Genomic DNA, 25084 nt, shown 5'->3' with positions numbered 1-25084 from the left:
TTATAAATTCTTGAAGTATGATATCACCTCAAATACTCTAATAATTCTGTAAAACACTATTTCCCTTTCATAAAACTATATTAACTCAGGAAATTTGATTGGGGAAAGGTGCCCTGTTGCCACATTCCTAATAATAGGTTCTAGCTTCTTTTCTGCTACTGGCGCCAGGCTAACTAACCTAGCATTCCCCATTTTTACATGCTCTCTTTTCTTCAACAGTGGTATTAACATTTGCCTCCATCCAAGCCACGAAGACTGTTCCAAAATCTAAAGAATTCTGCATGTTCAAAAGCAATGCATCCACTATATCTGCAGCTTCCTCTTTTAAGACCTGAGAATGAAGGGTATGAAGTCCAGGGGATTTGTTGGGTTTTAATCCCAATAATTTATTTACCAGTATTAGTTACTCTTAAGTTGCTCAATCTCAAAAGACTCTTGGTTTCCTACAATTTCTGGTACCCCCTTTGTATCTTCTGCTGTGAATATAGATAAAAGAAATGTATTTAATGTTTCTGTCATTTCCTTAAATACCATTGTAATTTATCTTGCCTCTGTAGAGGCTTTTACAATGTGCCACTTAAAGTGGGTGATGGTAATGTTTTCTCCCCCGTTCATCAGTCTGTTAGCATGCAAGTCTGTAAACAATACATCTCAAAAACTAATGGATGGATTTCAGTGAAACTTGGTACAAAGACAGGGCACAGCGCAAGGAAGAACTGCTTAGTTTTTGGCAGGATGCAGATCCAGATCCTGAAGTGTTTTCAAGGATCCATGAACATTGGGAGTCAGGATGAACTGTCCTTTTTTTAAAAAAAAAGCTTTCACATCCTTCCTAAATTGCAGTGCTCAGATTTGGACATAATACTGCAGTTGAGATTGAACTGATGTTTTATAAACGTTCATCACAATTTCTTTGCTTTTGCACTTTACGCATAAAGTCTAGGCATCTGTGTGATTTTCTACAACCCTTTTACATCCTGCCCTACCACCTTCAACTTACTTGTTTGTTCCACCTTTTCCCATGTTATATAAGGTTGCCACAATGCTGGTTGATCACCCTTCATTATCAGCCATAGTTTTTTTTGTATTTTATGGGTGATTTTACAGCCACATGCCCTTCGAACCCTTTATTCAGGCTGGGGACTGGCACGGGGGCATGCAAGCACACTTGCAACAGTGGCTGGGTTCTTCTGTGGCCAACACATTCCTGAGATAGATTCAAATCCTTAGATTCAGGACCTTCTGCCTCGCAGGCAGGAGAACTGCCAACTGCGCCACCCAGGCTTTCTGCTGTGACCTTTAAAGACGTATGCATATATGCCCCAGGTCGCTCTATTACTGCACTCCCTTTACACAATTGTACCCTTTAGTTTATATTTTCTTTCTTTGTTCCTCCTACCAAAATGTAACACTTCAGATTTTTCTTTATTAATGTGCATCTGTCATGTGTCCACTTATTCTGCGGCCCTATTTATTTCCTTGTGAAGGCTATCACTATCCTCATTGCAGAGCACAATACTTCCAAGTTTGTGTCATCTGCAAATTTTGAAATTGTGTCCTGTACACCCAAATCTAGCTCATTGATATATATCAAAAAAAGCAGCAGTCTTAGTACTGAACTATGGTGAGCACCATTTTACATCTTCATCTGATCAATAACTATTCACTGCCACTCTGTATTCTGTCACTCAGCCAGCTCATCCATGCTGCCATTGTCCCTTTCATTCTATGGGCTTCAACTGCTGAAAGTCCATTATGTGGTACTTTATCAAATGCTTTTTGGAAGTTCATATGCGCCACATCAACTGTATTACCCTTATCAACCCTCTCTGTTCCCTCATCAAAAAACTCAATTAAATTGGTGAAACATAATTTGCCTTGAACACATTTATGCTGGCTTTTCTTAATTAATCCAGCCTTGTCCAAGTGGCTGTTAGTCTTTTCCTAGATTATCATATCCAAAAGCTTGCCCACCACCGAGGTTAAGTGAACTAGCTTATAATTGCTGGTCTTACCCTTTAAACAAGGAAGTAACATTTGCTATTCTCCAATCCGCTGGCACCATTCCCATATCTGAAGAAGATTGGAAGATTTTGATAAGTACGTCCACAATTTCCATTCTTACTTCTCAATTTTTCAATATATCCGGTCCAGTCCTGCTGACAATGAACAACGTTAAGTACAACGAGCCTTTTTGACATCTCCTCTTCATCAATTTGTAGCCCATCCAGTATCTCAGTTACCTACTTTTTGACTGACTATGAAACATCATCTTTCTTGACAAAATCAGGTGCAAAGTACCCAGTTAGTATTGTCCTCAGCCATGCTCTCTGCTTCCATGCATAGATCTCAGCCCCTAGCCATCCTGTCACAGCACTTTGACTATTAGTCTATAGAATACTTTGGATTTCCTTTTTATATTAACTCCCAGTGTCTTCTCATACTCTGTGGGCGGAGCTTTACCGGCACGTCTGCTCGAGGTTCGTACGATCCTGCCTGAGGCCAACGGAGAATGTTGTTCTCCAAGCCTCACCCACCCCCAGAATCGGGGTGGGCATGCCGGTAAATTCCGGCCTCTTTGTTGCTCTTATTTCCTTTTCCGCTCTGATCTTTCTTAGTCAAACTGGTCTTGCATGCATTTGCAATCTGACATCTGTCATATGGCTTCTTTGTCTGCTTCATCTTTCTCTTGCACCATCCAGGGAGCACTGGCTTTAATTGTTCTACTTTTCCTCCTGTGGGAATGTACCCAAACAATCTCTTCAATGAAGGCAACCCATTTTTCAGTTGCAGTTTTGCCTCCCAGTCTTTGATTTCATTTTACCTGGGACAGATCCATTCTCAACCCCCTGAAATTGGCTTTCCTCCAACTAAATATTTTCACTCCAGATTGCTGCTTGACTTTTTCCATCAATAATTTAAATTGTACTGTTCCGTCCACATTCCCCTACTGACATTTCATCAATTTGACCTGCCTTGTTCCCAGGATCCGATCCTTTTCTCATTGGGTTAGAAATTTGCTGATCTACAAATTTCTCCTGAGCACAATTGAAAAGAATAGGATTTGTTCAGAAATGTAAGCTCTCAATAATCATTTTTAGATCTCAGTCACCCTTCGATCAATTGTTGTTACTGAGTTGCCTGTTATTGAGTTGCCTGCCCATCATCAAACTGTGGATGAGATAGAACTTGCATCAGTTTAAAAATTAGCAAGTGTCATTGCAATTGGTTCTTATCAGAAACTCAGTACTTTATTCAGAGTCTAACCTTTTAGCAGCCATTTGCTGATCTCTGCTAGTTTTAAATACCATATGCAGCTTATTATCTTGGGCAATAGGGGATCCCCATGGATTAGAAGACCAAAGGGATAGTTCGCAACCAGAGACGATCCCGTTGTTCATTGGGTCCACCTGCCTTCCTTCCCTCATGCTTCTGGGCTGCAGAAGACCTATCTTTCATTGCTGCCTTCCTCTGCAATTTTTCTGTAACCACGGCATGGTGGCACAGTGGTTAGCACTGCTGCCCCTCGGCGTCAGGGATCCAGGTTCACTGTCTGTGTGGAGTTGGTACATTCTCCTCATGTCTGCATGGGTTTCATGCGAGTGCTCCGGTTTACTTCCACAGTCCAAAGATGTGCAGGTTAGGTTGATTGGCCATGCAAAATTGCCCCTTTAATGTTGAGGGACCAGCAGGGTAAATACATGAGATTAGGAGGTGAAGTCGCATGGGATCAGAGGTGAGCTGGCAAGGTGGATACAAAACTGGCTCAGTCAAAGAAGACAGGGTAGCAGTGGAAGGGTCTGTTTCTGAATGGAGGGCTGTGACAAGTGGCATTCCTCAGGGATCAGTGCTGGGACGTTTCCTGTTTGTAATATATATAAATGATTTGGAGGAAAACGTAACTGGTTTGGTGAGTAAGTTTGCGGACAACACAAAAGTTGGTGGATTTGTGGGTAGCGGTGAGGACCATCAGAGGATACAGCAGGATATAGATTGTTTGGAGGCTTGGGCGGAGAGATGGCAGATGGAGTTTAATCCGGACAAATGTGAGGTAATGTATTTTGGAAGGTCCAATACAGATAGGAAATATACAGTAAATGGCAGAACCCTTAAGAGTATTGATAGGCAAAGTGATCTGGGTGTACAGGTACACAGGTCACTGAAAGTGGCAATGCAGGTGGAGAAGGTAGTCAAGAAGGCATATGGCATGCTTGCCTTCATCGGCCGGGGCATTGAGTTTAAAAATTGGCAAGTCATGTTGCAGCTTTATAGAACTTTAGTTCGGCCACACTTGGAATACAGTGTTCAATTCTAGTCACCACAGTACCAAAAGGATGTGGAGGCTTTGGAGAGGGTACAGAAAAGATTTACGAGAATGTTGCCTGGTATGGAGGGCATTAGCTATGAGGAGAGGTTGGAGAAACTTGGTTTGTTCTCACTGGAACAACGGAGATTGAGAGGCAACCTGATAGAAGTCTACAAGATTATGAGAGGCATGGACAGAGTGGATAGTCAGGAGCTTTTTCCCAGGGTCGAAGAGTCAATTACTAGGGGGCACAGATTTAAGGGGCAAGGTTTAAAGGAGATGTACGAGGCAGATTTTTTACACAGAGAGTAGTGGGTGCCTGAAACTTGTTGCCGGGGGAGGTAGTGGAAGCGGATACGGTAGTGACTTTTAAGGAGCATCTTGACAAATACATGAATAGGATGGGAATAGAGGGATATGGTCCCCGGAAGGGTAGGGGGGTTTTAGTTAAGATGGGCAGCATGGTTGGTGCAGGCTTGAAGGGCCTGTTCCTGTGCTCTAATTTTCTTTTTTCTTTGTTCTTTGGAGCCTGGGTGGGATTGTTGTCAGTGCAGGCGCAATAGGCCAAATGGCTTCCTTCTGCACTGAAAGGATGCTATGATATACCTCCTCTTGACCCATTTGCCTTGAACTATCATTATTTTGTCATTTAATGACTCCTGTCCTATACTCTTTTACATATCACAGCATTTTGTTCTGTTCCTGATCCTTTTTTTCCGGATCTGAAATTGCTTTAAAGCTGTTCAGCACTTAACACCTGCCAGTTTTTATGAAAGGTCAGTGACCTGAAATGTTAACTCTGTACAGATACTGTCTTGTCTGCTGAGTGTTTTCCACGTTCTCTGTTCTTATTTATTTTTCTGAATATCTATTTCAGTTCTGCCACATCATCTGCCTCCATCATCACTACCTCTCTCTCTCTCTCACTGCGACTGCAAGTAATCCTGTCTTTGTTACTTCTAGGAACAACAACTTCAATTTCCCCAAGCCAGCCTCCTGAAATCCATCAGATGGAAGTTCAAACCTTACGTAGAATTGCACAGCTTATATGTTAGCTCGCCCTAAGTCCTGCTGGTTGCTCACTGATTGCTCAATGGTCCCCTGACAAATTCATTTCAGGACAGAAGTGAGCCCCCAGTTAATGTCCACCATCTACAAGCTATTAAACACATTTGACATACTATTAACACTCATTTCTAAATGTATCTACTTCTTTCCACATTATAGAGCCTCCTCAAAACTTTCTATCATACACCTCTCCTAGTTGTCTTCCATTTACTGCTTAGTGCCAATCCACTTGTTTGTGAATTTCCTTGGGGCATTTCACTACGTTAGATGCTATGTAGTGTAAGTTATTGTATCCTGCTGCATTTTATTCAGCATTTTAGTTGGTTTTCTTGGTGAAGTAGGCCTACTTCTTATCTGTATATTAGTTATGCTCTAATCCAAGGTTCTGAATAGCAGAACATTCATACCTAACTGCCAAACCTCTCTTTTCATGCCCAGTCCTGTTAATCCTTGCTAAATATAATTACTTGTGTTTTCACTCTGTGACCATAACAGCTGCTTACAGTACCAGACTGTGCTTTAGTTTTTTAATCCCCTCTTCTCTATAGCTATTAGTATAATGACATACGAATATTGCAACTCATTCATTTCATAGCTTCATAATCATCTTGGAATGCACATTGAAGAGGTTGGGAGAAGAGTGCATTCTTGTTAGGTATTTTCACACTACACACTGTTTATTGTGGAGAATCTTGAGAAGTGTTACATTACATTTGTGAACTTACATTTGTTGCTCACCGTTGCTGAAATGCGATGAAGCAGAGGTTCGGAAGAAATTAAGGAAATGTCGGCCATGATGCTCTCAAATTGGGACTAAGTGTTCACCGGATTCTCCCACCTGATAGGGGCTAATTTATTCGCAGTGGGCAAGCTGTCGGCCAGCTCTGCTGTTCCGAGACTGGGCTGCCATTTTTAAGAGAGGAGAGAACATCTTTAAAAAATGCAATCACATGCTCAAAAATAATCCTGACCACCTGATGGTGATAAAAATATGTAGCTTACTTTTTTCCAGAAAAAACAGAAACTTGGAAAATGACTGGTCTGAACTGGCCTTGTGTACCTTGAATTGGAATTCCAGTGCAGACCAGCACCAATCATTTCTGAGTTTTACTGCTTTTTTTCCTTCCATTTGTCAACAGCTAGATATGTTTTTCAATGCCATTCAATACAGTATTTCCACCAGGACATGTAGAAATGGAAAATCTATGTGCAATGCAAAATAGGGCTCCAGATTGAAGAGCAGATGAGGCAGAACCAGGGAATATTTATATTAGTCATTGTTCTACTGCAATTTGTTTCACGTGAGACAGGCCAGTTACTGATAATAGCCTATTGGTTAAAGAATGAGCTTGGAATTTAATGTGAACATGTAAATACATTAATCTTCCAGCTGGGAGAAACAACTTAGATTCTCAGTTGGAGAAAGTGTTCCATCATGCAACAGGGAAATGGCAAAGAATTACAATATGCTTATTTAGTTAATTAAGAACAACAACTATGGGCCACTAATGAGACAATATCAATATCGGGTCCAACATCATTTCCTCCTCTTTCTTCCAATGCCTGAATGTAAATATAATGCCTTTGCAGGAGAATGACAATACAAGCTCTTTACCTGTCAATCAAGTCAAGGTTCTCCTTTATTTGTGGTCTTTGAATAGACTACTCAGCTTTAATCAAGCTATTTCAGATTGAACTGTGTGTAAATGGTTGATGCTCAATGATATGTTTGGGAAATCGATTTCTGTAATAAATTCTCCTTTGCAGGGCAATTCCTCCATTGTTACTTAATAGAACTGAAATGTCCTATCCATGTATGTGCAGTCAACCCAGCCTCATCCAGTTTTCAGATAAGATATGAAACCAAGCCCCATCTGCCCCCTTGGGGAGACAAAAAGGTTTCCATTGCATTGTGAAGAAGAACAGGGCAATTATCCCCTGTGTACTGGCCAATATTTATCCCTTAAACAACAGCACAAAGCCAGATTATCTGCTCATAGTCTCATTGCTGTTTGTGGGAGCGTGCCATGCATAAATTGACTGCCTTATTTCCTACCTTATAACAGTTAACTACACTTATAAAAGTACTTAATTGGCTGTAAAGTGCCTTGAGGCATATAATGGTTGCAAAAGATGCAAATGAATACATTTTTTAAAATTATACCAAACCTTTGCCTTTTCTAAAGTGAGTTTTTTTTTGTGTAACCACCCATTGTGTGACTGGGTATCTTGGAAGTAAATACATGGTACTGACAACTCTACGGTTGTAGGTTAAGTGACCTGCTACCTCCAATGTTTGAGGTCTTGTAGTTCCAGACTGTAAAGTAGAATTTATTACATGAGAGGAGTGCCCATTCCTGCTGCAGCAGAAAAGATGAGGCTTGAAATTTGGGACAGATGCAGCATGTTAACTAAGCATGGTGCAATATCAGTCTCATGTAATATGATCTAGCTGTCTTCGCTGAGCTGCCAGAACAATGGGAATGCTTGAAAATTAGAACAAAAATGCAAAAATGTCAGAAAATTATTGAACGTCATTGGAGGCACAGAGTTAGATGCCACTGATGCTCTGTCCTGTTGAGTCAATATTGCCCAATTCTGGATGTGTCCATTGTGATCCTGATCTAACTGAGTAGTAATATTTAACAAATGTTCTTCACTTTCTGTTTACAACCAATTTTTCATGACAAGGTCCCAGATTTGAAGTTTACTCCTAATTGCTGTAACTCGTTTTCATTTCAAAATTGACAGTTCTTGTTTCAAAAACGTGTGTTTTTCAGAGCTTTGTAAGATTTAGTTCTGTGTCTCTTTCAGCTGCACCTGGAGATGGTCTGGTGTGATCTGTAGTATTTCTCTCCTGTCTTCCCAAATGCACTTGTCAATCTATATAACCAGTGAACAAGGTGAACTGTGAATGAGTGTGCAAAACATTTGTTAATCACTTTGTAACATTACATTTGGTCCCTAATTTTCACCGAGAGTACATTTTCTGCAATAATTGTTAGATGCTTTCTACCTGGCTTGTTTTTTTTTTAAGCTAAAACTGCCAGGAGGCTCAAAAATAAATTAATTGAAAATGGGCTCCCCTGATGTCTCGGTTATAAGGAACACAGTTAAGTGTGGAACTGAGACAAACATCAGGAAGGTCCCACATTCAACCTCTAGGCTGATCTCAGCTATTGATCTCCAATTTGCCTCAGCACCCTTAGGCTACAAGAGAAAATATCATCTCTGGTTCACGTTTATGAACTCTACCAGGCTGGAATATGTGTGGATCCAGGGACAGGATCAGACTTAACTGTGGTGCACCCCACACCCTCAGCATTTGCCATCTCAGATCACACGTATCTAATAGCTACTTGGATGAGATGGGTGGCAATTGCCTGTGGGATTGGTTCCACTGTCAGCACCTTCAGAGGGAGAAAAGATAAACTTGAAAGGGGTGAAAATCTGAAACCGAAGTATGCTACTTCTTAATGCATATGTTATACCTTATGCATCCAAATGACTTTTAAGCAGAGGATTTGTGAGAGCTGGAATTCAATGACAGTTTTATTCTATACCTATTCTGTTCATTCCAAATGTTTATGCATTGTCCTTTATTTTTAGTTAAGACCTGTCTCTAACATGCAATTTATTTCTTTGCAACTTAAACACACAAGATATTTGACACAGACTATTCGACTGCGCGGAGCAACACAGCTGAGCCCAATCCTGTCCTCGTCTGATATTGACCCATTCATACTTTCCAGCAGGAGTAGTTGGATAACATTCAGAAGCGGGAACCCTCCTTAGCTCAAGGTACTGAGGCCTATTGTAGTGTCCTTACCACCATCCCAGCTGAGACCAGAATATTTCTGTTTAGAATTTGAAAGATTTTTCATTTGCAGTCTCATGCAGATGTTCAAATCAAATCCATTTGAAATCATAATGAATCAGAGTAAAATCAAGTGCTTATTTTGTTCATCACTTCCGCCCCTGATGCAATGGGGCCGGTAAATTTGGTGAGCCACTCAAAGTCCATTGACTTGGGCGGGATCGGAAAATCCCATCGGCGGGAGGGGTGTAAAATTCCGCCCCATGTATCTGAAATTGCACAATTATGATCATTAATGTTCCTTTTCCACTGGACCTAAAATGGGTTTGTTCTTTCAACTTACATCTTCCATGGCATGCACACTTACCTCCAAATTTTACTCCCTGTATTTTCCATCTCCATTAAAACTTTAATTCCAAACTAGTCCCATTTGGTGCAGTTGAGTCCAGACCAGAGTTTTACCTCTACCTGTTGCATATTGGAATCTTTCTCTCTCACTTATCTCTCTCTCCCTGCCCTGTTCCTCTGAATGGGTTTCTTCAGTGAAGGTCGGATGGTGGTCCTTTCCCTGGTTATGGGTTTGACAGAACAAGATGACTTTGCAAATATTCCTGATCTACAGACCAGCAACAGCCAACAAAACCAAGGCATGCAGTCAGACAAAAGGTATGAATCTGACAAAAAGAATAGAAAACTGATCACACAATGTGTATTAGGAGGACATGATGAACCAGAGGAAACAAGAACGAGATTTTTAGGAAAGCTAGATAATGAACTTGAGACAAGGCTTTGTGTGAAAGCAGTACGTACGCATTGTGTTAGTGTCTTGAGTATGTGGGACCAGTTCTGTGTGTATGCATTTTGTGAAATGAGCCACTCATACACATTTTTCCATGTGAAGAAAACAATATACTGTACGAAGTCAGGAAAATTATTTCTCAATATCGCTATATCAAACTGTTCAAGTGCTCTGACGAAAGGGTCATCCAGACTCGAAACGTTAGTTCTATTCTCTCTCCACAGACGCTGTCAGACCTGCTGAGATTTCTCAGCATTTTCTGCCCCACGAACTAGTTCTTGAACTTGAACTGGTTGGAACTGCAGAAGTTTTGAGGTGGAAGGTAACGCCATGATAAAATTTAAAATTTAGCTTGGAAAAGCCCTCAAAGATGATAGTATATGTTAGGATCTTTGGACAGACAAGCTGTCCAAAGTTCCTTTGTTATTCATAACATTTAAATTCCCTTTCATCCAAGTCTGTGAAGTGCAAAATTTGCATAGTTAGAATATCACAGAAGCTGACCGGAGTTGTTTTTTGCTTTCTGTTAAAGAATGTTTGCTAATTCCTGATATTTTTATTTTTCCTCTATTTATCCCTTGTCTTTCCCTTACTTAGTGCTAGCATCACTCCTACTGATTCTTCTCATTACTCCCTTCTTCTATTAATATCTATTCCATCTCCACTTCCTCACCTTTTAATATTTCTCGGATTCTCCTCTTTCCCCTGTTCAATAAATTACAGCCATTCCCCTTCCCATTCCATTACTGATTCTTCGCTTAATTAACATCGCAGCTTGGTGTGTTTCTGACCCATCCTAAGGTATTCGTTTTTAGTTTTCATGGAGTAATGGACAAAATCTAATGCGGAAAACAGTAAATGTTGCTCTCTGTGTCAGCCTCTGTGTAATGCATTTTTCAATTTCTAGTGACACTTTGTGTAATGAACTGTTAGTAATTTTTATCCACATAACACCATTCAGTTCATAGTTTCCATCTGTGTAAAGTATCCACCTAGCTGAAGCATGTGGGCTGCGATGCTCCCATCCCACTGCACTAAAAAATTAGCCGGGAGATTCTCGCGTCAGCCGATTCGCGGGATGCGCATTCACACCCTGCTAGCGTCTCCCGACACCGGATTTCTGGCGGCATCAGATCCACACCGGAAATGGGCGGGGAGGCGCGAAGAACCATTTACATGGTCATTTGCATAGAATTTAAATGTGATTAGCTGGCCCGGGACTGAAGTCTCCGGACCTGCTAACATCGCTAGCATATAACGTTATGTCAATCACTCAGCACACACACGCACATACCCTTGAGATAAATATAAGTAAAAGAGGACAGTGCACTCTTACAAGTTGTAAACAAAAGAATAGTTCATATATTTGGCTTTTTATAGAAAAATGCAATCTTTGTGGGCCTGTTGAAGAAGGCATTATCACTCCTGAAGGGTTAGCCTAGGTAGATTCCAATTACCAGAGATACATGTCAGAGTTGCTGCAGGATTCCCTTGAAGAGGCAGACTTTTTCTAGCAGGTCATAAAGTTGGCTACTTGTGGTTTTCTTACCAGGGAGTCAAGTTTCTGTACAAGTGGACTTGGAATAGGAACCAGGCCGGGAGGCTTTTTAAGATGTAGTGGTCTCCATGTTTGAAAAGGTGTGGACCTACTGCCTTTTTCTGCAGCTGATGCCTTGCAGTTGTTGTTCTGTGTAGACGGACCAGTTTCTCTCTGGTTCTTGGGGAAAGAAGAATTTGTGATCTGAAGTTAGTTTTGTCACATGCTCAACTGCAATTATCTACTCAGAGTGGTTTGGAGGCCTGAAGTCATGGGAGATGGATTATGACCATTCACATCTAATTGTGATGAACTGGTTTCTCCAGCTCTCTTTTGTTAAATATCAAGCTTGGAGACAGTAGATCCATAGATTTTGAGTTACAATAAAACCACAAACAAAAGCAGTGTAAATCTCATGATTTCATCTTGGTATGCCTGTTGAAGGGGAAACTTCCCACCCCAGTCATGATCTTATTAAATGATGATGCAGGGTCATGGGGCTGAATGGCCTACTCCTGTTCCTTGCAAATGACCATATAAATGATTTGGAAGAAGGTGTAACTGGTGTAATCAGCAAGTTTGCGGATGACACGAAGATGGCTGGAATTGTGGATAGCGAAGAGCATTGTCGGGCAATACAGCAGGATATAGATAGGCTGGAAAATTGGGCGGAGAGGTGGCAGATGGAATTTAATCCGGATAAATGCGAAGTGATGCATTTTGGAAGAAATAATGTAGGGAGGAGTTATACAATAAATGGCAGAGTCATCAGGAGTATAGAAACACAGAGGGACCTAGGTGTGCAAGTCCACAAATCCTTGAAGGTGGCAATACAGGTGGAGAAGGTGGTGAAGAAGGCATTTGGTATGCTTGCCTTTATAGGACAGGGTATAGAGCATAAAAGCTGGAGTCTGATGTTGCAGCTGTATAGAACGCTGGTTAGGCCACATTTGGAGTACTGCGTCCAGTTCTGGTCGCCGCACTACCAGAAGGACGTGGAGGCATTGGAGAGAGTGCAGAGAAGGTTTACCAGGATGTTGCCTGGTATGGAGGGTCTTAGCTATGAGGAGAGATTGGGTAGACTGGGGTTGTTCTCCTTGGAAAGACGGAGAATGAGGGGAGATCTAATAGAGGTATACAAGATTATGAGGGGTATAGATAGGGTGAACAGTGGGAAGCTTTTTCCCAGGTCGGAGGTGACGATCACGAGGGGTCACGGGCTCAAGCTGAGAGGGGCGAAGTATAACTCCGACATCAGAGGGACGTTTTTTACACAGAGGGTGGTGGGGGCCTGGAATGCGCTGCCAAGTAGGGTGGTGGAGGCAGGCACGCTGACATCGTTTAAGACTTACCTGGATAGTCACATGAGCAGCCTGGGAATGGAGGGATACAAACGATTGGTCTAGTTGGACCAAGGAGCGGCACAGGCTTGGAGGGCCGAAGGGCCTGTTTCCTGTGCTGTACTGTTCTTTGTTCTCTTTGTTCTTTGTTTGTATGTTCACCTGTGATATTCAATCAAGCAGTTTCCAGAGGCTTGAGCAGAAATTGTGAAAGTCACCTGACACTTGGTAGCCAGGTTAGCCACTGTTAATGTCCATTTTAAAATAAAAGACCGTTCCAGAAAATAATATACTGAATGCAGTCCATGTTTAAAGTTATGAATGGGATATGCCTTCAGGGAGTGTAACAACCACTTTACAAATTAAATAGATCTTTACTATTCATTTATCTAGGCCTCTCATAATTGTATACACCTAATTTAAATCTAACCTCCTCTGTTTCAAAGAAAACAATCCCATCATTTCCAAACTTTCCTGAAAACAAAAATTCTCCAGTCCTTGCAACATTCTTTGGGAAAGCCAGAAGTCATGCTTCATATCGGGACCATTTGGAATGAATGGAATTTGGCACTTGTATAAATGGAGTTTTAAGAATTAGGCGATAAATGTAAAAATAACTCCTCAAACATAATTATCCTGGGATTATTCCCAGTGACCCATGCTAATCAGTATAGATATAACAAGACATCTGAGGTAAATATATGATTGGAGAGATTAGGTTTCTTGACCTTTCAAACAATTATATCTTTCCTGTAATGTGATCTGAACTCTGTGGTAAATCTGCGGCTGCAGCCTAAATAGTGTGTTTTACAGTTCAAGCATTACCTCCCTGCGCTTATACTCTAAGCCTCAACTCAGAATGGCAGATATTCCCATATGGTGCCTAATACATCTGACCTACTTATCTATTGTTCTTTCACTGCAGAGATTCATAGGCGTATACCCTTCCTCTTCATTTCTCGGTATCCTACCATTAATATGTATTCCCTTGGCACTTGTATTCTATTTGTCACTTTTCGGCCGATCTGACCATCTCAATGACATCTTCCTGCAATTTATAATTTTCTTCCTCCCTCTCAACTACAGTGACAATTTTGTATTATCTGCATTTTTAAAATCATTTATGTCTCATAGAATCCCTACAGTGCAGAAGGAGGACATTCGGTCCATCGAGCCTGCACTGACAACAATCCCACCCAGGCACTCTCCCCATAGCCCTATTTACCCTGCTAATTCCCCTGACACTGAGGGGCAATTTAGCATGGTCAATCCACCTGCACACCTTTGGGTTGTAGGAGGAAACTGGAGCACCTGGAGGAAACCCAGGCAGACACAGAGAGAACATGCAAACTCCACACAGACAGTCACCCAAGGCCGGAATTGAACCCGGGTCCCTGGTGCCGTGAGGCAACATTGCTAACCACTGTGCCAAGGTGCCACCCTCAGTCTGCTATTGATATACACCACAAAAAATCAAGGGGCCTAGTATTGAGTTCTGTTGAACCCCAATGAAAAAAGCCTTCCACTCACAAAAATATCCATTGACTATTACCATTTGTTTTCAGCAGCTAACCAAATTCTGAATCCACCTTGCCATTTTCACTTGGATTACATAGACTTTAACTTTTCCAATCAGTCTGCCATGTGGGACCCTGGGTGGCATTAAACATGCTACCGTAATGGACCTTCCTTGTTATCATTTCAGAAACATCATTCAAGTTAGACACAACATTACTTCAACAAATCAATGTTTACTGTCCTTGATTAATCGACAATTAATACTGTTCCTTAAACTTTTTTCCAGAAAATTTTGATTTAAGTCAGGGTGATTAGCCTGTAAGTGCTTAGTCTATCCCTTTCTCTCCTTTTAAATAATGATATAAGTGCAGCAGTGTTGCAATCCTCTGGCACCATGTCCGGAGACAGAGAGGATCAAAAATGATGATCAGAACCGTTACTATTTCTTCCCTTGCTTCTCTTAACAGCCTGGGATATGTTTCTTCCAGGCCTGGTGATTTATCTATTTCTAAGATGTTAGACATGTTAATATTTCCCCTCGTGATATATGTATCCCTTACAATATTTCACATTCCTCCTCCTTAACAAATTGCATCATCTCCGTCTGAAAGATGTGCTGGTTAGGTGTATTGACCCGAACAGGCACTGGAGTGCGGCGACCAGGGGAATTTCACAGTAACTTCATTGCAGTGTTAATGTAAGCCTTACTTGGGACTGATAAATAAACTTTAACTTTTACTTTTTTCTTTTGTGAAGACAGTCACAAAGTATTTACAAAGAACGATGCCCACATGTTCCACCTCCAAAAACAAGTTATCATAATATGTATGCAAATATGCAGACCATCCAGAAACATTAATAATTATGGAGGATTATGGTATATAGTTTTTTAGATTGGACAAGGCTGGGAACTTATTTTTCTTTTACACATTTTCATGCAAAGTGGAGAGGAGAAAGTATGGGTGTTGATTGTAGTAAAAGATCTTATCAAAGTTCTAGAAAGTACATATGTTCCAAATAGTTGGATTGAAACAGAACCCATATGGACAAGTTGAGCAATCCGAAGAGAAATAGTAAAATTCTCAATTTCCAGTGGACAATACACCAAAGAGCAGAGACAAGATCGTCAGTGATCTTTGTAGCCAGTTCAGAGACATGGGCAAGACCAAGATGGCAATAATATTGTGCAATTTTAATTGCTCCAGGATAGGCTAAAATAAAGACAATACATCTGATCAGAGTGGAATATGCATTATAGAATGCATCCAGGACTGCTTCTGATTTTGGCATGATTTTAATGCAACAAGAAGGAAACATTGTTTGAATCAGCTTTGTGGGACAAATTGATGTCGGAGCAAGGGAAGAATTGGAATGTGACCACATTAGGCTCAATATGAAAATAGAAATGAATGATTAAGTGAAAAATACAGGTTCTGGACTAGAAAAATATAAAATTCAATAAAAGAGCTGAGATCAGCAACATGGAACCTTTTAAATATGATATGGAAAAGTACAAAATAGATATATTCTTGTATGGTGAAAATAATCCAAATCAAAGGATAGCATTAAGTAAAACTTAACAGGAACTTAAAAGGTTAAACTAATGCAATATTAACAATATGTAATAAAAAAAACATGAAGGAGGTAGAAAGTGTGCCACAGAAATGAAATCAGATGCGCTGAAATAGAATATGAAAAATAATAAAGTAAACATTTTGTAAGTATGTTAAATGTAAAAGATTAAAGTATGTCTGCCAAGGATCAGAAGAAGATTAGTTCTACAAATGGAAGATTTAGTAGTGATCGTAAGTATTTTACAAATGATAGTGAAAGAGACAGCTTTGAGGAATTGTGTGGAAACTTTATTTGGGATAATGCAGGATTTGGTTCTGAAAAGAAATCACACATCTCCATTATAAATGACCTAATTCGGCATATACCATAGATTCTTGAAAGAAGTCACAGGATAGATAGCAGAGAATTTGACCAGATTTGTTATCAAACTTTAGACTATTCAGGATTACAATTTATTATTAAGTGTATTCATTCGTGGAGGAAAAGAACAAATGGACAAATTAGTCTAATATCCATATGCATGTATCCCAAAAGGCTAGAATGCAGGTACAGCATGTAATCAGGAAAGCTAATAGAAGTTATCATTTATTGCAAGGGGAATTGAATACAAAAGTAAAGGTGTTATACTTCAGTTATACAGAACACTAGTGAGACTCCATCTGGAATACAGTATTGGGCACCTTATTTAAGGAAGGATGTAATGAGTTGGAAACAATTCAGAGAAGGTTTACCAGCTGAATATCCAAAATGGGTAGATTGTGTTATGAAGACAGATTGGACAAGTTAGGTTTGTATCCGCTGGAGTTTAGAAGAGTAAGAGATGACTTGATTGAAACATAAGATTCTGAGGGGTCTTGAGAGGGTGGATGTGGAGAGGATGTTTCCTCTTGTGGGAGAATCTATAACTAGAAGTCACTGTTTAAAAATAAGGGTTTGCCTATTTAAGACAGAGATGAGGCAATTTATTTTCTCTTGAAGATTGTGAATCTTTGGAACTCTGTTCCTGAAAAGTCTTTGGTTATTTTTAAGGCAGAGGTGGATAGATTCTTGGGAAGCAAGGGGTGATAGGTTATCGTGTGTAGGCAATGTGCAGATTTGAGATTGCTATCAGATCAGCCATGATTGTATTAAGTGATCAGGCTCAAGGGGCCAAATGGCCTACTGCTCCTTGTTCATGTGTTGGTAAACTCTTAGAATCCCTCATTCAAGATGAAATTAGGAGTATTTACGGATGCATTGAATAATCAAGAACACCCAGCACATATTTGTTAATGGAAAATCATGTTTAACAAATATAATTATTTTTGAAGAAATGCTGTACAAATCCTGTATGAATATTGAATACAATAGATGTATGTGAATTTTCAGATAACATTTGTCAGTGTCGCATAGAATACTAGTGACAAAAGTCCAGGCACATGCTATAAATAAAAATGTAGCATCGTGGATAGAAAGTAATTTGTCAGACGAAAACAAAGTGTCAGGGTTAACGAGGTTTGTTGGAATCGGGTTAGAAGTAGTGCTACCCAAGGGTCAAGTCCACATTTTTTAATAAGAATGGAGTTTGTCATCAGCAAGGTAAACTCAAAGACTTCAGGACATGCACAGGTTAGAGAAATTGGCAGACTGGTAACAGATCCAAATTAATGCAGAGAATTATGGGGAGTGCATTTTGGGAGGAAAACAAGGGAACAACGTGAAAGTTGCTGAAGGTGATAGAGAAGCAGATAGAGGTGGAATGGCTGAAGTACATAATTACTGAAACTACAGGTGCAAGTTCATAAAGCCATTAAAAAAAAGCTGATGCCCTTTTAAATTTCATATAGTACAAATCAGAGATTTGTAGTTTTTACATGACAGCAATTATGGACAACAGATTTCCTTCCTGTTTCGTGACATGTGGGATACTTGTCTTTATTAGCTGAGGCTTATAACAACATCAGGGAGGTTCTGACTGAAGCTGTATAAAATGCTTGTTAGGCCACAGCTGAAGTTTTGTGTGCAATTCTGGTTGCCACACTATATGAAGAATTTGATTGCACGAGAAAGGGTGTAGATGTGATTCACCAGAATGTTGCCTGGGTTGAAGTATTTCAGCTATGAAGAGAGGCTGTTAGGCTGGGGTTGTTTTCTTTAGAGCAGAGAAGGCTGAGAGAGGACCTCAACAAGATGTACAAATTTATGAGGGATGTAGTTAGGGTAGATGGGAAGAAACCTTTCTCTTTAGTAGAAGGGTCAATAACCAAGGGGAGTAGATTTAAGGAGCTGGAAATTTAGTGAGGATTTGAGGAAAAACATTTTCACCCAGAGGGGATGGGAATCTGGAACTCACTGTCTGAAAGGATGGTAGAGGTGGGAATTCTCACAACATTTAAGAAGCATTTAGAATCATAGAATGGAGGCCATTTGGCCATCAAGTCTGTACTGACTCTCTGATGGCATAACTTACCCGGGCCCACCCCCTGCCCTATCCCTGTAACCCCACGCATTTACCCTGTTAATCCCCGTAACCTACACATCTTGGGACACCAAGGGACAATTTAGCAATGCCAATCCACCTAATCTGCACATTTTTGGACTGTGGGAGGAAACTGGAGCACCCAGAGGAAACCCCAGCACTCATGGAGAGAATTTGCAAACTCCACACAGACAGTTAACCAAGGCCGGAATTGAACCTGGGTCCCTGGCGCTGTGAGGCAGCAGTGCTAACCACTGTGCCACCATGCTGCCGTTTAGATGAGCACTTGAAACGGCATAGCATACAGGCTACAGACCAAGTGCTGGAAGGTGGGATTAGAGTAGATTGGTGTGGTGTTTGAAGGTTGATGCAGACATGATGAGCTGAAGGGCCTCTTTCTGTGCTGTAAAACTCTATGACTCTTACTAAATGGTAGAGCAGGCTGGAGGGGCTGATCGGTCTATTCCTGCTCCTTGTTCATTTGTTCCTAATTAAATATATGTGACTGCAACCACTTAGGTCAATTTTTTTCATTATAAATTTTCTGTTGATATTTATAACAGAAAGATACCTGTGTAAACATGTAACACAGTTTTTGCACCTACTTGCCAGTAGAGTCAGGTAATTATAGTACAACAAGTTTACATTATGATCACAAGAATTAACAATGGAAATCTAAGATAAGGAAAGAATCTTTGTTCCATAGGAGATTAAATTAGGTTTACACTTTCTGATTCAATTATTGTCCATCTGTAGAATTCAACTGATCTTGACTTTCAGCGCAGTGCCATTGTGGAACGACTCGTAATAAGTTAAAAATCTGCAATATTTTCCTGTTACACTATTTCCATCACACCTCTCTGTCATGTTTAAATATTAAATCATATTTCATATTTATCCAAGTCCAACCAGCTCTATTCTTTAGTGCAAGATGAATCTTCAAAAGTATGACTCTTGCTCACTTTCCCCTGGTTTGTCTCCCATCACTGGGCTTCCAAACACAAGTGCACTATACACATTCCTTTCTGCTACCTCATATCCATCCTGTCCAATTGCCCAAGTTCCCATGCTCTTCCTGTTTGCCTTCTAAAAGTGTATTAAGTATTTGGAAAAATAAAAATAAAAAGGCTTTCTTGAAGCTGGCAGCTTGAGTTGGTGAGCTTCTCAATTCTATAAAATGCAGAATGCATTCCAATTTAACTGTCAGCATACAATCAGCAATTACAGATAAGTGTACTAAGCGCTGTAAGCAATTGAAATAAGTTTCCCAATTTAGTGATTGGCTAACACTTTTGTAAACCTTCTGAAGGAGCGGAGGCAATTCATGAAGCCTTACAGCTACATTCTCTCTTCTCTTCCACCTTCCTCGTCCTCCTTCAATACCATGTCCTAATATAGTCACGGGTTTCCATTGGATTGGTCCATGGTAATGCTTGACAAAATACAACAGTGTGACCATAGCCTTCCACAGTATGGCTGGCCAGGAAACTCTTTCACTCTTACAGCCTGCCGTCAGGCATATTAGAAGGATTTACAGGCTCATAATCAATCCATTTGGCTTCGTCATGAATGCACCTTCGGTGGCCATCAAGACCCAGAATTGGACTTGAACCCAGAGGTAGGAATACTACCACTGTGTCACAAGACTTTTACCTTGCTTCCTCCAAAAATACTATCAGATTCATATCCCATCGTTATGGTCTTACTAGAGTGGAATACAGGCCCAGTTTGCCCAATCATGCTTCATAGTACAGTCCCACTGTCCCTTGAACAAATCTGATGAACCTTCATTACAATCTCTCTATAGCAATAAAATTCCTTCTGAGGGAAGGGAACCAAATCTGCACACAGTACTCTGGATGCGGTCTAACCAAGCTCCTATGCAATTAAAGCAAGAGCTCACTACTCCTGTACTCAAATCATCTTGCAATAAATGCTAACATTCCATTAGCCTTCCAAATAGCTTGCTCCATGGTGTCTGCTTCCTGTGCCAAACCTGAGAATGATATCCTCACAGGTTTTCTCCTGACTCTAGCTTATAAGCCCTCTCTGGTCAGGTAACAATGATGGTAGTCTTCAACATTTCTTGGGCTACATACGGTTAGTCTCTTGTGGGTGAAAGACTCTTGCGAGACCCATTCCAGCATGGAATCGGTGGCCTGAATATCCTTCCCCTACTTGCATGCCATGATGGGTACACATGAGCCTTGTAGATGCCCCCTCCCTGGCAGTGGTACTTCCCCTGTTACCCCTTCCACCATCTGTTAACTTGAATCTCCCTCCAATATCTCACCACCCCTCCCTATAAATCATGGTGGTATCTCTCCGTAATCACTTCTTCCCGCCACCTCCCTGGCTCAATTGTCACTTCCAGAGCCTTCAATCTAAGATGGCGGGAGTAAGTCCGACTGTTGCGATCGGCGGTAACCAGCTACAATTGTATCCTCTTATCAGCCACTGCACTGTTAACTGGAGTTTGTGAAGTGAGTTCTGGGGGTGGGGGGGAGAGAAGAGGGGAATTGGAGACTCCAGGCGCCCAGCATTGGGCTTGCAAGCCAGCACGCATGTCCGATGGGCCCACAGCATGGTGAAAGTTGGGAGGCTGATTGGTAATGCTCACGTCCATTGAGCTTTAGCCTTCAAGTACTACATTCACCACAACATTTCTGTAGCAGGCATGGCACCCTTGCCCAACCAAGCTGCCAAGCCAAATTACTTCTCTCTGCCCTAGTAAGCCTAATACACCTTTTATTTACCTGGAACAATATCCTCCATATTACCATCTTGCAGATCCTGCAATTATTTAAAAATAAGCAAAACGTTAAATTGAATAGGTAACATATGCCAAGACCACTAATTTACTGTTACCATGAAAATCATGTAATTTGAATCTGAAAATAGTTCAAACATTTCATAATCATTTAAATGTTAATTTGTATTTTTATTACAATTGCCATAAATCAGTAGCCCTAATGATTTAGTCCACATTACATGCCATAAAGGGTTATTTCATGTTGCAAGCCAAAAAGCAGCCATTTTCTCTGATTCCTGAGATTTACGAGCAAGTTCATTCAATTACATTCTGATAGTGAAGCACAAAGTTAGGATTGAATTTGATTAATTCTAGAAATGTCTACATTTGCGTGCTGCATTTCTGATATGACACGTATAGCTGCATTTCTTGTTTGGTGGATGTGGCACTTCATCATCGTGTTACATATAAATGACTGAACAAAAATCCTAAGGGAGTGAAACACTGAGGTTCCAGCCTTTGATGCACAGCAACACATTTTACCATGATAGTTTGTGAAGGTTGCTATTTATTAGCAGAATTTTATTTTCTCCCATGGTTGTTTTTTTTATCAAATGTAATGTATTCAAATATAAGCTTTAAATTTCATAATGCACACCATATATATGTTCATTTTTTTCATAGAAACCAAATTCGTGTTTATGTGAAAATGTTACATCCTGCAATCTTATCGAGGGGTTTGAACATCAGTTTGCCTTCATTGTTAGCATAGCCACTGCTTAATTAGAAGTCTCACAACACCAGGTTAAAGTTCAACAGGTTTATTTGGTATCACGAGCTTTCAGAGTACTGCTCCTTCATCAGGTGAGTGCTACCAAATAAACCTGTTTGACTTTAACTTGGTGTTGTGAGACTTCTTACTGTGCCCATCCCAGTCTAACGCTGGCATCTCCACATCACTTCTTAATTAGGTAGCTGTAGGTATTTAAAATGTTAAAATAAACTATTTTCTCTGATGTAAGATGAAGCACAGAGGGACATAATCCTTAAATTAGAGAGCACCCATTAAGGAGAAAAATCAAAAGCATTTTTTCCACTTAAAGAATCTTAGAAATCTGGAATCAGCTCTGCCCTAAGACTCTGCATGTTTTTAAGACTTACGTAGATACATTTTTGTTAAGGACTAGTCATGAGCACTACAGTGGAGTATTGTCAGTCCCGGTAGCCCTTGCTGAATCCAGTGCACTTAGCTGTTTCTTGATGCCATCCGAATTAATTAAATTGATTGAGATTAGTTATAGTGGTGACCTCGAATGAGACTGGGAAGAATTTGTAATATTGGCTGAAGATGATTGTGAGCAATTCAGTCTTGTATCTTGTATCACATGTAAGCTCTGCCAATGTTGAGGGTGAGGATATTTATTGAAACTCCTTGACTTGTTAGTTGTTTAATTAACCAACATAATTTCACATCTGGATGTGGCAGAATTGCACATGGCGTAGCTTCTCCTTGCTTTCTTTTACTCCTTTTGAACAGAAAATTGAACCTTTTTTTATCAGCTTTTAACCCTCATGTCTGCTTGTTTGATTGAAGACACTTAATTAGCCCCTGTGGTAACCTGTCAGATGATTGGTGGCCTCTTAAGGGACTCTATCTAGAAGAATCGGATGCCAAATATTAAGTTTAAGTTTGCTTATTAGTGTCACAAATAGGCTTGCATTAACGCTGCAATGAAGTTACTGTGAAAATCCCCTAGTCGCCGCACTCCAGCTGTTCGGGTACATTGAGGGAGAATTTAATACCTAACTAGCACATCTTTCGGACTGTGGGAGTAAACTGGAGCACCTGGAGGAAACCCACGCAGACATGGGGATTTCTAACAGACTCGGCACAGACAGTGACCCAAGGTCATTGTTATAGAGAAATAAGGGATATCATAAAATCTTTGCTGATGGCGGCGATTCAGCCCCTCGTACTTGTGCTGGCATTTGAAAGATCTGTCCACTTTTCCCCATTCACCTGTTCTTCCATGTGTTCTCCCATTCAAGTAGTTACCCGATTCCTTTTTGAAAGTCACTATATATCAGCTTTCATCAACTTGCAGCTAGTGTACTCCAGATTGTTATAAATTGCTGTGTAAAAACAGTTCATGTTATCTCACCTCCGAGATGATGGACCAAGTAATTACTGAGTGAAGTGATGTGGAATTCTGCTGCTGATGGTCCACAGCATTTCAGGCATGCTGGATTTATTCTTAATCTATCCCACTTAGCATGACAACAGTGCTACATGTGGAACATAGCTTCCACAAGGGCGTGTAGTGGTTGCTCCAATCAGTGCTGTCATCGACAGATGCAGCTGTACTGATAGATTAAAGTTGATCATTCTCATGTTGGTTCTCTCAGTAGCTGCCACAAGCCTAGTCAGGCAGCTCTGTCTTTCAGGGCGTGAACAGCTCTACCCATGGTGGGATTACCAAGTCAGTCATGGTGATGGATATTAAAGTTTCTCACTCAGAGTAAACTCTCTGCCTTTCTTATCCTCAGTGACAATCAATGTGGCGGATTACTGACCCGTTTATCAATGTGAGTTAAAACACTTTGAAACATTGTATCCACTTCTTGGAGGACAACACCATCCCTGTACAAGGAATAGAGTAATATGGGGCGGCACAGTGGTTAGCACTGCTGCCTCACAGCGCCAGGGACCCGGGTTCGATTCCCAATTGTCCGCGCCTCGCCTACTCCGATTCCCATGGCAGGGAAGGCGGCTTGGGTCACTGTCTGTGCAGAGTCTGTTAGAAATCCCCATGTCTGCGTGGGTTTCCGCCGGGTGCTCCAGTTTACTCCCACAGTCCGAAAGATGTGCTGGTTAGGTGCTAAATTCTCCCTCAGTGTACCCGAACAGGCACTGGAGTGAGGTGACTAGAGGATTTTCACAGTAACTTCATTACAGTGTTAATGTAAGCCTATTTGTGACACTAATAAGTAAACTTAAATTTAATTTTTGGCATCTGATTCTTCTAGATGGAGTCCCTTAAGAGGACCACCAACCATCTGACAGGTTACCTCAGGGGCTAATTAAGTGTCTCCAACCAAACAAGCAGACAAGAGGGTTAAAAGCTAATAAAAGAAGGTTCCATTTTCCTGTTCAAAAGGAGTAAAAGTGCTGGCAAGCACTTCAATCATTTTTTGAATTTTAAGCCATTCCAAAAGGCAGTCATCACCTTGGTCTCTTATTTTCTACTCCTAAACCATTGTTCTGAATCCTATTTTAGTAAGGCTAGAACATAGGGCTACATTGAATATGTGAGAGTTCATCGAAGCAAAGTATATGCAGTAATTGAAATAGAAAATGCTGGAAACATTCAGTAGGTCAGGAAACGGCTCTGGAAAGAGAAAGATGAGCTAAACAATTTGGGCAGATGATCTTTGGTCAGAACCGCTCAACCTGAAGCGTTTCTATTTCCACAGGTGCTACCTATCCTAATATGTTTCCAGCATTTTCGGTTTAATTTCAGATTTTTTAGTTTTGTTCTCGCACATATAGGCCTAGGTTTTACATTAGTAATAACAGTGAGGCTAACAGTAAATTAGATGGCATTCAAATGCTTAAATCCAGGTGTTGTGGACCAAGTTACCCTGTTCCTCCACAGACTGTCAATTACTGTCAAGCAAGTCCTCTGGGCCTGAAAATTTAATTTTACAAGCATGGAGCCGCATTCCTGCTGGAGTTGATTAGTTTTGGAGCTTTTTTTTTACTTCTGTTTCTCATTTATCAATAGTCCTTTCCTTCTTTCCCAGTTTTTATTTTGCTTCTTGTATATGATCCAAATTTACTTTATATTTACCGCTTTATGTTTACCGCTTTATAATTACTTCTTTAGACTTTATGGGCGGAATTTTACGGCCTC

The 25084-nt window shown here is 40.6% G+C and overlaps 1 protein-coding gene across 1 annotated transcript in view; it reads left to right on the top strand.

Annotated features, from left to right (window-relative positions):
* syt7b (synaptotagmin VIIb) overlaps positions 1-25084 on the top strand; it is a 365243-nt gene that overhangs the window by 198224 nt on the left and 141935 nt on the right. The window contains exon 6 of the mRNA XM_078221264.1: positions 9735-9857. Within this exon, the coding sequence (XP_078077390.1) occupies positions 9735-9857 (123 nt within the window). The remainder of the gene's footprint in view (positions 1-9734; positions 9858-25084) is intronic.

Source organism: Mustelus asterias, chromosome 9 (genome assembly GCF_964213995.1).
Source record: "Mustelus asterias chromosome 9, sMusAst1.hap1.1, whole genome shotgun sequence".
NCBI lineage: Eukaryota > Metazoa > Chordata > Chondrichthyes > Carcharhiniformes > Triakidae > Mustelus > Mustelus asterias.
This window is presented reverse-complemented; position numbering and strand designations above follow the sequence as displayed.